A 10,949-nucleotide genomic window follows, 5' to 3' on the forward strand; every position below is an offset into this window, starting at 1 on the left:
GCGGTGTTTTTCTGACAGAGTCATATCATATGCTAGATATGTGCAACACTAAGACAATGATATCCAATGCTGGTATCACACTGATTTCTGCTTGCAAGACATGTGTCAAGGCGGTGTTTTTCTGGCATAGTCATATCATATGTTAGATATGTGTGACACCATGACAATAATATCTAAGGCTAAAACATGATGTACAATAATGTTGTTTGATTACCAATTATATCTAGTCATATCAATTTAGGGTCGATTCCCTGATGTTGGACTTCACGAAATTTTGGACATTCAGGAAATGCCGCTGTTGAACTCTACGGACTTCATGAAATTTGGGACACTCGGGAAATGCTGTTGTTGACTCAAGTCGAAGTATGAGGTACAGAAGTATGGGGTACATGTGCTCAGCAGGTACAGGAAGGCCCACTACCCTACATCCAAAGGGTCCGAGCGCAAGGGGAAGGTACTACAGAAGGCCCATAAGGTACCGACCCACTTTTTAATGGCCGGAGCAGCTGAATTAGGCAACTGGGGACTAATGCATTACCTTGAGTGCTAATGCATTAGTGATGCATCATGCATTAGGGATCCTCGAAAATTTCTAAAAAGAGAGGATAAGCGGCAGTAACTGTTGATGCATTACAAGTGTCTTACAACTGTAATTACTTCATGCATTAAAATGACACTATGGGCTGGAAAGCAGTTTAACAACATCCGATATTGTAAAACCGTTAAAGTAGTTCATTTTGTCCGTTTTGACTTTTGTCACACTTTGGTTGTGTTCCAATTTTGCATTTTCGGGCCATGAACACGAGTCGGCCATCACATGCGAGAGATGACACAGCTAACAGCTTCGCATCCGACAAATGCTGCATCAAGTCATCTGCAACGGATTTTCACGCGAGCATGTCAACTGAAATTGTATGCCATGAGATCAAGTATATGAGATCAACAAAAAGTAAAATAGACTTTCAGACCGATCAATATCGCACTGACGATATCCTCAAGTCATGCAACAGAAAATGCCAATGAAGGACAAGCCGACACTTCTCAAACTATATAGCTGAGCAGTGATTGAAGTTGTGAGAGATCAACGTTCAACTCGCAAGCTTCAGGGGCACCTCACACGGCTCCCGCCTCAACGCAACCTCCAGAAAAAATGTGTCGAAGGAGCTTGACCTGTATTTCTTCTCACGACGACACTAGCTGCAGTCCATGATCTCGAACTATGCGTGAAAACTGAATATCATCGGCAGAAAAATAGCGATGGCGATATAGGAGCTGAAAACATTTCTACTTTAACGCAGTCATCAGATTTCGAACTAGAGCCGAACAGAATGGTAGAACGACCATTTAGTGAGGAACCGTGTTCAGAACCGTCATTGTCAGCACATACTGAAACAACATTAATCAATCACGAGCGATAAAAACAGAAAACGAACAGACCGAAGCAATACTCAGGTAGACGGATCTCCTCGTGGTTCTCCGCTATATCTCGACAGCATGCCCGTCGCTAATAGCTGCGTCAACCACAAGGAAAGGAAAATCGGTCGATAAATCCGTAACGCCATCCGGGATGAAAATAAACGCTCGAAATGGGAGGTCAAGTGCGGGATTTCGAAGACCAAGACGCTGTGTTAGAAATTGCGATGTGACAGAAGACGATGAAGCAGCAAGATCGAGAAGCAACTACATCGACACCCTCAAACGAACAGAAATCATGATGCTAAGCGAAGCCATAGAATCGATAGCCACGGGAGTCGGAGTGCACGAACCACGGTGGGAACTTGACGCCATTTTGACCGCAATCTCGACGTGTTGCGTACCCTGAATGACAGGGCGCTCCGCTCGCCGCATACATAGTGTATGAACTCCTCCTACGCTTGTCGTCCAGCGCAAACGCCCAGTGCATGCCAGCAACTGCTGACGTGGCTCGGACGAGTACGGACGACGGACGACAACAGAAGGGAATATGAGGAGAACGAGGGAGAGGAGATAGACGAGACGAGACGAGCAGGAAGGACCTAGCAAGAACGAGTGATGGCGAAAAGTAGTGATGGCGAGGATGGGTGGTAGTGACCCGGTGTGGTCGCTCTGAGTCATGGTCGAGTCCATCCCATCCTGCCAGTTCTACCGAAATTTGATCGATTGTACCTAGTTTGTTTTACTCGTGATCCACTAAGCTCGAAATGCATATTAATCAACCGGGTAGACAGACCTTGCGCAGCTGACACGCACTGGGCGGAAACTCCTGAAAAACGTGGTAGGGACATGCTTGTACGAGAGGTTGAGTATCGAAGTGATACAGAAATTATTAACTCACGGAGACAACGTTCAGTCACGTGTCACAGTGCCGATACGGTACTCAGCACTCAGTGCTCACTTGACTCGTTCCACTGGCAATGATCGCATGGAACTTGGAAGAAAAACCCTCGCAGCAGCGCAAGTGATAATGTATTATATGAGATCTGGAGATACAGTAAGTTTGTTCCAATCGTGGCATTACTACTATTCAATTCATCCCTTGAAACGACAGTACTACTATCGCCCAGGGTTCACTTAGTAAAGAAGTAACTTTTTCGTACTCGAGTTCAAGTTAGTCACGGCAGCGGGAGATGACTCTGATTCGGACGGGTTCTCGAGGCCTGGCACTTCTAGTAGTCACGGTAGGGCCTTGGGAGTCAGATTTAACCTGACGAAGGAGTCGCGCCAATGCATTTTGATGTGTCAGTGAGTACCATCAATATTATATCATATCGTTGCCGATTCGAATTGAATATGTGGGTGATGCTGATAATAGACTCGGACTCCCAACTCCTGCGATGGTCCTCGTATAGCATCATTACTTCCTCCAAGTCAGCACGCACAGTGCCGTGGATTTGTCTCGCTGCATGCGAGTCAGTGGGGGAAGGGTATGGTTTCACATTTATCCATAACCACGGCTGATTAGAGACAACCACTGTGCCCTCCAAGGTTTGTACAACCGCGCCAAACCATGCCCAACTTTCATTCCTCACACACTAAACGCACCGCTGATGACAATGAGCACGTCAATGATCGCTGACGTGGCGCGAACGTGCAGGGACTAGGCTTCGATTTAGAAGCACAAAATTGGGCCCGATCAACTATTTGACGTGTTTTTGTACCCATGATCGTGGTTCTTCTACATGGTTCATCAGTCAATGGTCATTTCACAGTTCCATCCGGTTCTGGTTTGAAATATGAGGAGCAGAAGGCCTTGTGAGATATACATTATTTTCAGGTCCCATGTCCCCATCGCTGCTTTCTGCCGATGGCTCTCACGTCTCGCGTGTTGTTCGAGACCATGGAATACAAATTGTGCTCCCCAAATGGTACGATAACTTGACGGTCGCCGATGTATGTGTACTTCTGTTCAGGTTCTCCTGCCTTGACTGTGTCTACCACACGCAGAGGACTTCTATCGGGTCCCTGCGACCAAGGATGAGATCGGGTGAGGGATCCTATGCGGGAGGGCGATATCCTTTTTGTACCGCCCTAGGAACGAGATCAGTGCATATCTCTTCTGTCCAGCTGTACCACCCCATGGGCGTTAATATATCACCGTCAACTGCGAACTTCTTTTTTTTGCTAAGTACGATGGATTGAACAGCGCTGTAGTACCCTGCACTCTTACCCATCAAGACCAGCATCCACTAATCCTCGCACATGGCCAAGAACAAGAAGGAGAAGAATCGAAGTACGAAAGGCAATGTAAGTATATGTTACATTCAAGCAATCTCGCTGTTACTGACAAAAATACACAAGTACGCGACTTATCATAAAACTGAAGTTTTTTGCAAGTGTTCTGAATGTACTGGAGAATGTGGGCCCAAGAGCAAGTCAGTACCGAAGTGGAAGGAACGGGAACATCGCAAGAAGGAGGCAAAACGCAAGAAGGCCCCCAGAATTCGTCCCGAGTCCATCAAGACTATTGAAACACTTGCCGCACACCAGATAATACAGCAACCTGAAGCGGGGCCCTCTCAGCGTGTCGCTGAAGGTGAGCGGAGACTGACCATGTTTTGGTGGACGGATCATCCTGATCAGCTACAGCAGCACACAACCATCCTTTTGGATTGTCTGAGCCGCCCGAGCCACATCGCTCACTCTCTCCGCAGCAGCCTGAGTCTGCTCCTGATATGGTCGTAGATGGTTTTGACATTGGCGAGAGTTGGAACGACCTGCCCGATGTTGGAAGCATGGTTCCTGGTGTTGAAAGAATGATCGGAGAGACTTCTGGAGTCTCTGCATCTAGAGATTCAGCTCCAGACCCCCAGCTTACTACCCTGCCTGCTGACGATGACTTCGCTGACGATTGATGTGTCATATTAAAGCAGCTGCCGGCTGCACTCAACGCTAATGTCGACATCGATTTTATACCAAATGATGGCCAGGACGATTTGATGTCTCTCGATGGTCGTTATCAGACGGTAGAGATATGTGCAACTGAGCCGAGTAATGGAATAGACGATGATGGCTCACAGGCACCAGTGGTCCCCACTCATATCCATAATTCACAGATGCACTTGGAAGATGCGGCTAATCCATCCCCAGCTGCTACTGATGAAAGGACTGTCGAAGGGGAGCTCGTGCTCGAGCTTCCTCCTCCGCCTTCAGTAGTCTTAGCTGCGGCATCCCCTCATTGGTTTTGGAAAATCATCCTGCTGCTCATCGTGTGGCTAAATCTGCACTATCATCTGCCGCATCTCGCATGCACTCTTGTCCTCAAGATCACGAGACATGTCCTCGTTGGCCTTACTGTACTAGCACCTGATGAGAAGGTGGCCGGGTCACTCAATACCGTATTCAACCACCTCGACATCAAGGATAACTTCGATATTCACCCCGTTTGCCCTGCGCATCAAGAACCAAACCACGGCCACGTCTATAGTGTCCACAGAATCCACTCTCGAATGCAATCCTGCGTCTTCTCTCTCGAGCAGGAATTGAGGAAGAACTTGATGCAAGCTTGGCGTCACCATATTCCAGAACCTGGGAAGCGTGCTTCGATTCAAGATGGAGAGATATGGAAAACCATCAAGGGGAATGATGGCGAGCTCTTCTTTGGCAATAGTCCAGAACGTCTAACAAAGACGAGCTTCGCATTGGTATTACGCTAGGATTCGATGGGTATTGTTCCTCTTTAGTGACGACATGCCATACTCTCCGCTAATTGATAATATTAGATTTGGTTATCAGCGCAGTCGTAATGCAGGAACGCACAGCTCGGGCGTCCTGTCAAATTGTATTGCCAACTTGCCAACACATTTGCGGTATGTACTTGCTACAGTTAATGTTCGCTTCCTGATTTTGAACACTCATCTAGATACCGACCACGAAATTTGATGGTCTTTGGTATCACGCCAGGGCCAAAAGAGTTTGATAGTGATGAGTTGCAATTTTTCATGAAAAACTACGTTGACAACTTAATCTCACTCTACGAAAACGGAATCATGGTCAAGACGCCAAATTATGCCAATGGTACATCATCAAGTACTTCTTTGATTTGCTTCAAATAACACCATGTGTCTGCAGGCCGACGAATTCGTATGATCCTGGTCGCTGTCTGTTGTGACCATCCTGCGCTCTGTAAAGTCTGCGGGTTTGGAGGTCATCGCAAGGAAGAAGGATTCTGCACTCGATGCCACATTAAACGCAGTGAGTTGAAGACAGGGGATGCAATGGACTATGATAGTATGTCACCTGTTACTTGTGCGAATACATTATCCAATCAGAATTTCCTCCTCGATATGGGGAGGAGCATAGAAAACGAGCCCAGGAGTATCTGGACCTGAACGAGAAGGAACGCGAGGCCTTCTTTAAGCTGCATAGCGCACGCTACTTTGAGCTTTCACGCTTGAAGTATTTTGACCCAGTTCGCATGTCAGTCATCGACCCAATGCACAGTTTCCTTCTTGGTGAGTCGACCTGCTCCCTATGTTGTCATCACTGATATCAACTGTCAGGTATCATACGTTGTCACTGGTACGATTCATGGATTCAAACCAACACTATACGAAAGCGGACAGAGAAAAATGAACGTGAATTGGATCAGATTCATGATTATCTAGCGACGGTGTGTTATCAATTCGTTGAAGCTTCTATCTCATATGTATGTCCGTTTGACCAGTTTGAAATGCCAAACTGGGTTGGACGCTTGCCCGAACAAGTGGGCTATCCTGCAGGAGGTTCGTTGACTTCAGACGAGTGGAAGGGACTCACATTAGTATTCTGTCCTATCGTGGTATGTTCAGCTTATCGTAGCGCAATAAGAACTGAGCTAATTCTACTACCTGAAAGAAACCTTTTATATGGCAGGAGTGGTACCCAAAGAACAATGCTACATATGAGAAAGCATCAACGTCCTGGGAGAACAGAGAGAAACAACGGCTCATTCGTCTCACCGTTGGGAAAGCGAAAAAGGGTGATGATAAACCATTAACAAAGCCTGTTCCTCAGATGCATCCCTCGGCTCCTGATAATTTTCTGAAACTTGCCACAGCCCTCAAAATCATCCTCGGGCGTTCCTTCAGAGATGCTGATATTCTACGCGCCAAGGAATTGCTCCGCAACTACCTTATGGAATATCTTGAGGTGCGTCGATATACTCTAAGCATGTCCGGTTTGATCATACATGGACTACTAGCTTTACCCTGACGACGTGAAGCCCACACATCACTGGGTAACCCATATTTTCGATCAACTACAAGACTATGGACCTGTGTACAACTTTTGGACGTTTCTCTTCGAGCGCTTGAACAAAGTCCTTAAGAGTTACTCAACAAATAATCACAGCAATGGCGAGATCGAAGTTACATTCATGCGTGCATTCCAGAAGGATGTTGCATTGCGTGATATGGTATGTCATATTCTACACATCAAATTTAATCCTTATTCTTCCTTTAGCTTGCAAATCCAAATGCTGCATCTGACGTGCAAGAGGAATCATCAGCCGAGAATGAGCTGCTGTCAGAAGCTGTCATAATTATCTTGGTCACTGACGGCGACACACGTGGGACGGTAGCCTCTCTCGCTCATGAAATGGATCAAGCTGCGGAAGACCGTACGTCATTCCAATATTTGCATGTTGCCCTAGATGCTGACCTGATGGGGATCAACTAGTCAATGCACGTTTCTCGCTTGGTGCCTCTGCTTTCACAACTCTCTTTCGGCAGCAGCAAGACCAACTGATGAAGTTCTATGAATCCTCTTACCCTAATGCTAAAGTTGTCTCGCGCGCAGCATCAACCAACGCAATTGACCCAAATTTCCTCAATAGCCGTGCTCGAACTTTCACACATATCGTCGTTGATGGACGTCGCATCCTACCATCTCCCTCACTGAATAATGCATCGAGTTCTCTCGTACAAGCAGATATCGGAGGCAGATGTTACGTTGGGCAAGTCATGTTCATCATATCTCATGCACAGCGTCACGTATCACGAGAGATAACCCTTCTGGAGATCAGGTGGCTCAAAGAGAAGCCAGATGTTGACATGAGGGACCGGGTTAAATAATGAAGTAAACTCATTCATGTTGGAGTTCTTTTTTAACCGTTTTTCAGTCCGGAGCTTGAAGTTCGGTTGTCTGCTGCGGAGAGAGTGAGCGATGTGGCTCGGGCGGCTCAGACAATCCAAAAGGATGGTTGTGTGCTGCTGTAGCTGATCAGGATGATCCGTCCACCAAAACATGGTCAGTCTCCGCTCACCTTCAGCGACACGCTGAGAGGGCCCCGCTTCAGGTTGCTGTATTATCTGGTGTGCGGCAAGTGTTTCAATAGTCTTGATGGACTCGGGACGAATTCTGGGGGCCTTCTTGCGTTTTGCCTCCTTCTTGCGATGTTCCCGTTCCTTCCACTTCGGTACTGACTTGCTCTTGGGCCCACATTCTCCAGTACATTCAGAACACTTGCAAAAAACTTCAGTTTTATGATAAGTCGCGTACTTGTGTATTTTTGTCAGTAACAGCGAGATTGCTTGAATGTAACATATACTTACATTGCCTTTCGTACTTCGATTCTTCTCCTTCTTGTTCTTGGCCATGTGCGAGGATTAGTGGATGCTGGTCTTGATGGGTAAGAGTGCAGGGTACTACAGCGCTGTTCAATCCATCGTACTTAGCAAAAAAAAGAAGTTCGCAGTTGACGGTGATATATTAACGCCCATGGGGTGGTACAGCTGGACAGAAGAGATATGCACTGATCTCGTTCCTAGGGCGGTACAAAAAGGATATCGCCCTCCCGCATAGGATCCCTCACCCGATCTCATCCTTGGTCGCAGGGACCCGATAGAAGTCCTCTGCGTGTGGTAGACACAGTCAAGGCAGGAGAACCTGAACAGAAGTACACATACATCGGCGACCGTCAAGTTATCGTACCATTTGGGGAGCACAATTTGTATTCCATGGTCTCGAACAACACGCGAGACGTGAGAGCCATCGGCAGAAAGCAGCGATGGGGACATGGGACCTGAAAATAATGTATATCTCACAAGGCCTTCTGCTCCTCATATTTCAAACCAGAACCGGATGGAACTGTGAAATGACCATTGACTGATGAACCATGTAGAAGAACCACGATCATGGGTACAAAAACACGTCAAATAGTTGATCGGGCCCAATTTTGTGCTTCTAAATCGAAGCCTAGTCCCTGCACGTTCGCGCCACGTCAGCGATCATTGACGTGCTCATTGTCATCAGCGGTGCGTTTAGTGTGTGAGGAATGAAAGTTGGGCATGGTTTGGCGCGGTTGTACAAACCTTGGAGGGCACAGTGGTTGTCTCTAATCAGCCGTGGTTATGGATAAATGTGAAACCATACCCTTCCCCCACTGACTCGCATGCAGCGAGACAAATCCACGGCACTGTGCGTGCTGACTTGGAGGAAGTAATGATGCTATACGAGGACCATCGCAGGAGTTGGGAGTCCGAGTCTATTATCAGCATCACCCACATATTCAATTCGAATCGGCAACGATATGATATAATATTGATGGTACTCACTGACACATCAAAATGCATTGGCGCGACTCCTTCGTCAGGTTAAATCTGACTCCCAAGGCCCTACCGTGACTACTAGAAGTGCCAGGCCTCGAGAACCCGTCCGAATCAGAGTCATCTCCCGCTGCCGTGACTAACTTGAACTCGAGTACGAAAAAGTTACTTCTTTACTAAGTGAACCCTGGGCGATAGTAGTACTGTCGTTTCAAGGGATGAATTGAATAGTAGTAATGCCACGATTGGAACAAACTTACTGTATCTCCAGATCTCATATAATACATTATCACTTGCGCTGCTGCGAGGGTTTTTCTTCCAAGTTCCATGCGATCATTGCCAGTGGAACGAGTCAAGTGAGCACTGAGTGCTGAGTACCGTATCGGCACTGTGACACGTGACTGAACGTTGTCTCCGTGAGTTAATAATTTCTGTATCACTTCGATACTCAACCTCTCGTACAAGCATGTCCCTACCACGTTTTTCAGGAGTTTCCGCCCAGTGCGTGTCAGCTGCGCAAGGTCTGTCTACCCGGTTGATTAATATGCATTTCGAGCTTAGTGGATCACGAGTAAAACAAACTAGGTACAATCGATCAAATTTCGGTAGAACTGGCAGGATGGGATGGACTCGACCATGACTCAGAGCGACCACACCGGGTCACTACCACCCATCCTCGCCATCACTACTTTTCGCCATCACTCGTTCTTGCTAGGTCCTTCCTGCTCGTCTCGTCTCGTCTATCTCCTCTCCCTCGTTCTCCTCATATTCCCTTCTGTTGTCGTCCGTCGTCCGTACTCGTCCGAGCCACGTCAGCAGTTGCTGGCATGCACTGGGCGTTTGCGCTGGACGACAAGCGTAGGAGGAGTTCATACACTATGTATGCGGCGAGCGGAGCGCCCTGTCATTCAGGGTACGCAACACGTCGAGATTGCGGTCAAAATGGCGTCAAGTTCCCACCGTGGTTCGTGCACTCCGACTCCCGTGGCTATCGATTCTATGGCTTCGCTTAGCATCATGATTTCTGTTCGTTTGAGGGTGTCGATGTAGTTGCTTCTCGATCTTGCTGCTTCATCGTCTTCTGTCACATCGCAATTTCTAACACAGCGTCTTGGTCTTCGAAATCCCGCACTTGACCTCCCATTTCGAGCGTTTATTTTCATCCCGGATGGCGTTACGGATTTATCGACCGATTTTCCTTTCCTTGTGGTTGACGCAGCTATTAGCGACGGGCATGCTGTCGAGATATAGCGGAGAACCACGAGGAGATCCGTCTACCTGAGTATTGCTTCGGTCTGTTCGTTTTCTGTTTTTATCGCTCGTGATTGATTAATGTTGTTTCAGTATGTGCTGACAATGACGGTTCTGAACACGGTTCCTCACTAAATGGTCGTTCTACCATTCTGTTCGGCTCTAGTTCGAAATCTGATGACTGCGTTAAAGTAGAAATGTTTTCAGCTCCTATATCGCCATCGCTATTTTTCTGCCGATGATATTCAGTTTTCACGCATAGTTCGAGATCATGGACTGCAGCTAGTGTCGTCGTGAGAAGAAATACAGGTCAAGCTCCTTCGACACATTTTTTCTGGAGGTTGCGTTGAGGCGGGAGCCGTGTGAGGTGCCCCTGAAGCTTGCGAGTTGAACGTTGATCTCTCACAACTTCAATCACTGCTCAGCTATATAGTTTGAGAAGTGTCGGCTTGTCCTTCATTGGCATTTTCTGTTGCATGACTTGAGGATATCGTCAGTGCGATATTGATCGGTCTGAAAGTCTATTTTACTTTTTGTTGATCTCATATACTTGATCTCATGGCATACAATTTCAGTTGACATGCTCGCGTGAAAATCCGTTGCAGATGACTTGATGCAGCATTTGTCGGATGCGAAGCTGTTAGCTGTGTCATCTCTCGCATGTGATGGCCGACTCGTGTTCATGGCCCGAAAATG

The 10,949-nt window shown here is 47.2% G+C and overlaps 3 protein-coding genes across 3 annotated transcripts; 2 read left to right on the plus strand and 1 right to left on the minus strand.

Moving 5' to 3' along the window:
- Positions 1–1,479: 1,479 nt before the first annotated feature.
- On the minus strand, positions 1,480–2,094 carry HD556DRAFT_1443785 (uncharacterized protein; the record flags this gene model as incomplete). The annotated part of the gene is made up of 2 exons (XM_041306678.1): positions 1,480–1,623; positions 1,705–2,094. The coding sequence occupies 2 exons, from the start codon at positions 2,092–2,094 to the stop codon at positions 1,480–1,482; spliced, it is 534 nt and encodes a 177-aa protein (XP_041159805.1).
- Positions 2,095–3,678: 1,584 nt separating this feature from the next.
- HD556DRAFT_1443786 (uncharacterized protein) lies at positions 3,679–4,331 on the plus strand (the record flags this gene model as incomplete). Its single annotated transcript, XM_041306679.1, has 3 exons — positions 3,679–3,723; positions 3,778–4,012; positions 4,066–4,331. 3 exons carry the CDS (start codon positions 3,679–3,681, stop codon positions 4,329–4,331), a joined length of 546 nt encoding a protein of 181 aa, XP_041159806.1.
- A 5,307-nt stretch (positions 4,332–9,638) lies between these two features.
- HD556DRAFT_1443789 (uncharacterized protein) lies at positions 9,639–10,253 on the plus strand (the record flags this gene model as incomplete). Its single annotated transcript, XM_041306680.1, has 2 exons — positions 9,639–10,028; positions 10,110–10,253. 2 exons carry the CDS (start codon positions 9,639–9,641, stop codon positions 10,251–10,253), a joined length of 534 nt encoding a protein of 177 aa, XP_041159807.1.
- Between the last annotated feature and the right edge of the window lie 696 nt (positions 10,254–10,949).

Source organism: Suillus plorans, assembly GCF_016647745.1.
Source record: "Suillus plorans strain S12 chromosome Unknown HD556scaffold_31, whole genome shotgun sequence".
In the NCBI taxonomy this organism is placed as follows: Eukaryota; Fungi; Basidiomycota; class Agaricomycetes; order Boletales; family Suillaceae; genus Suillus; species Suillus plorans.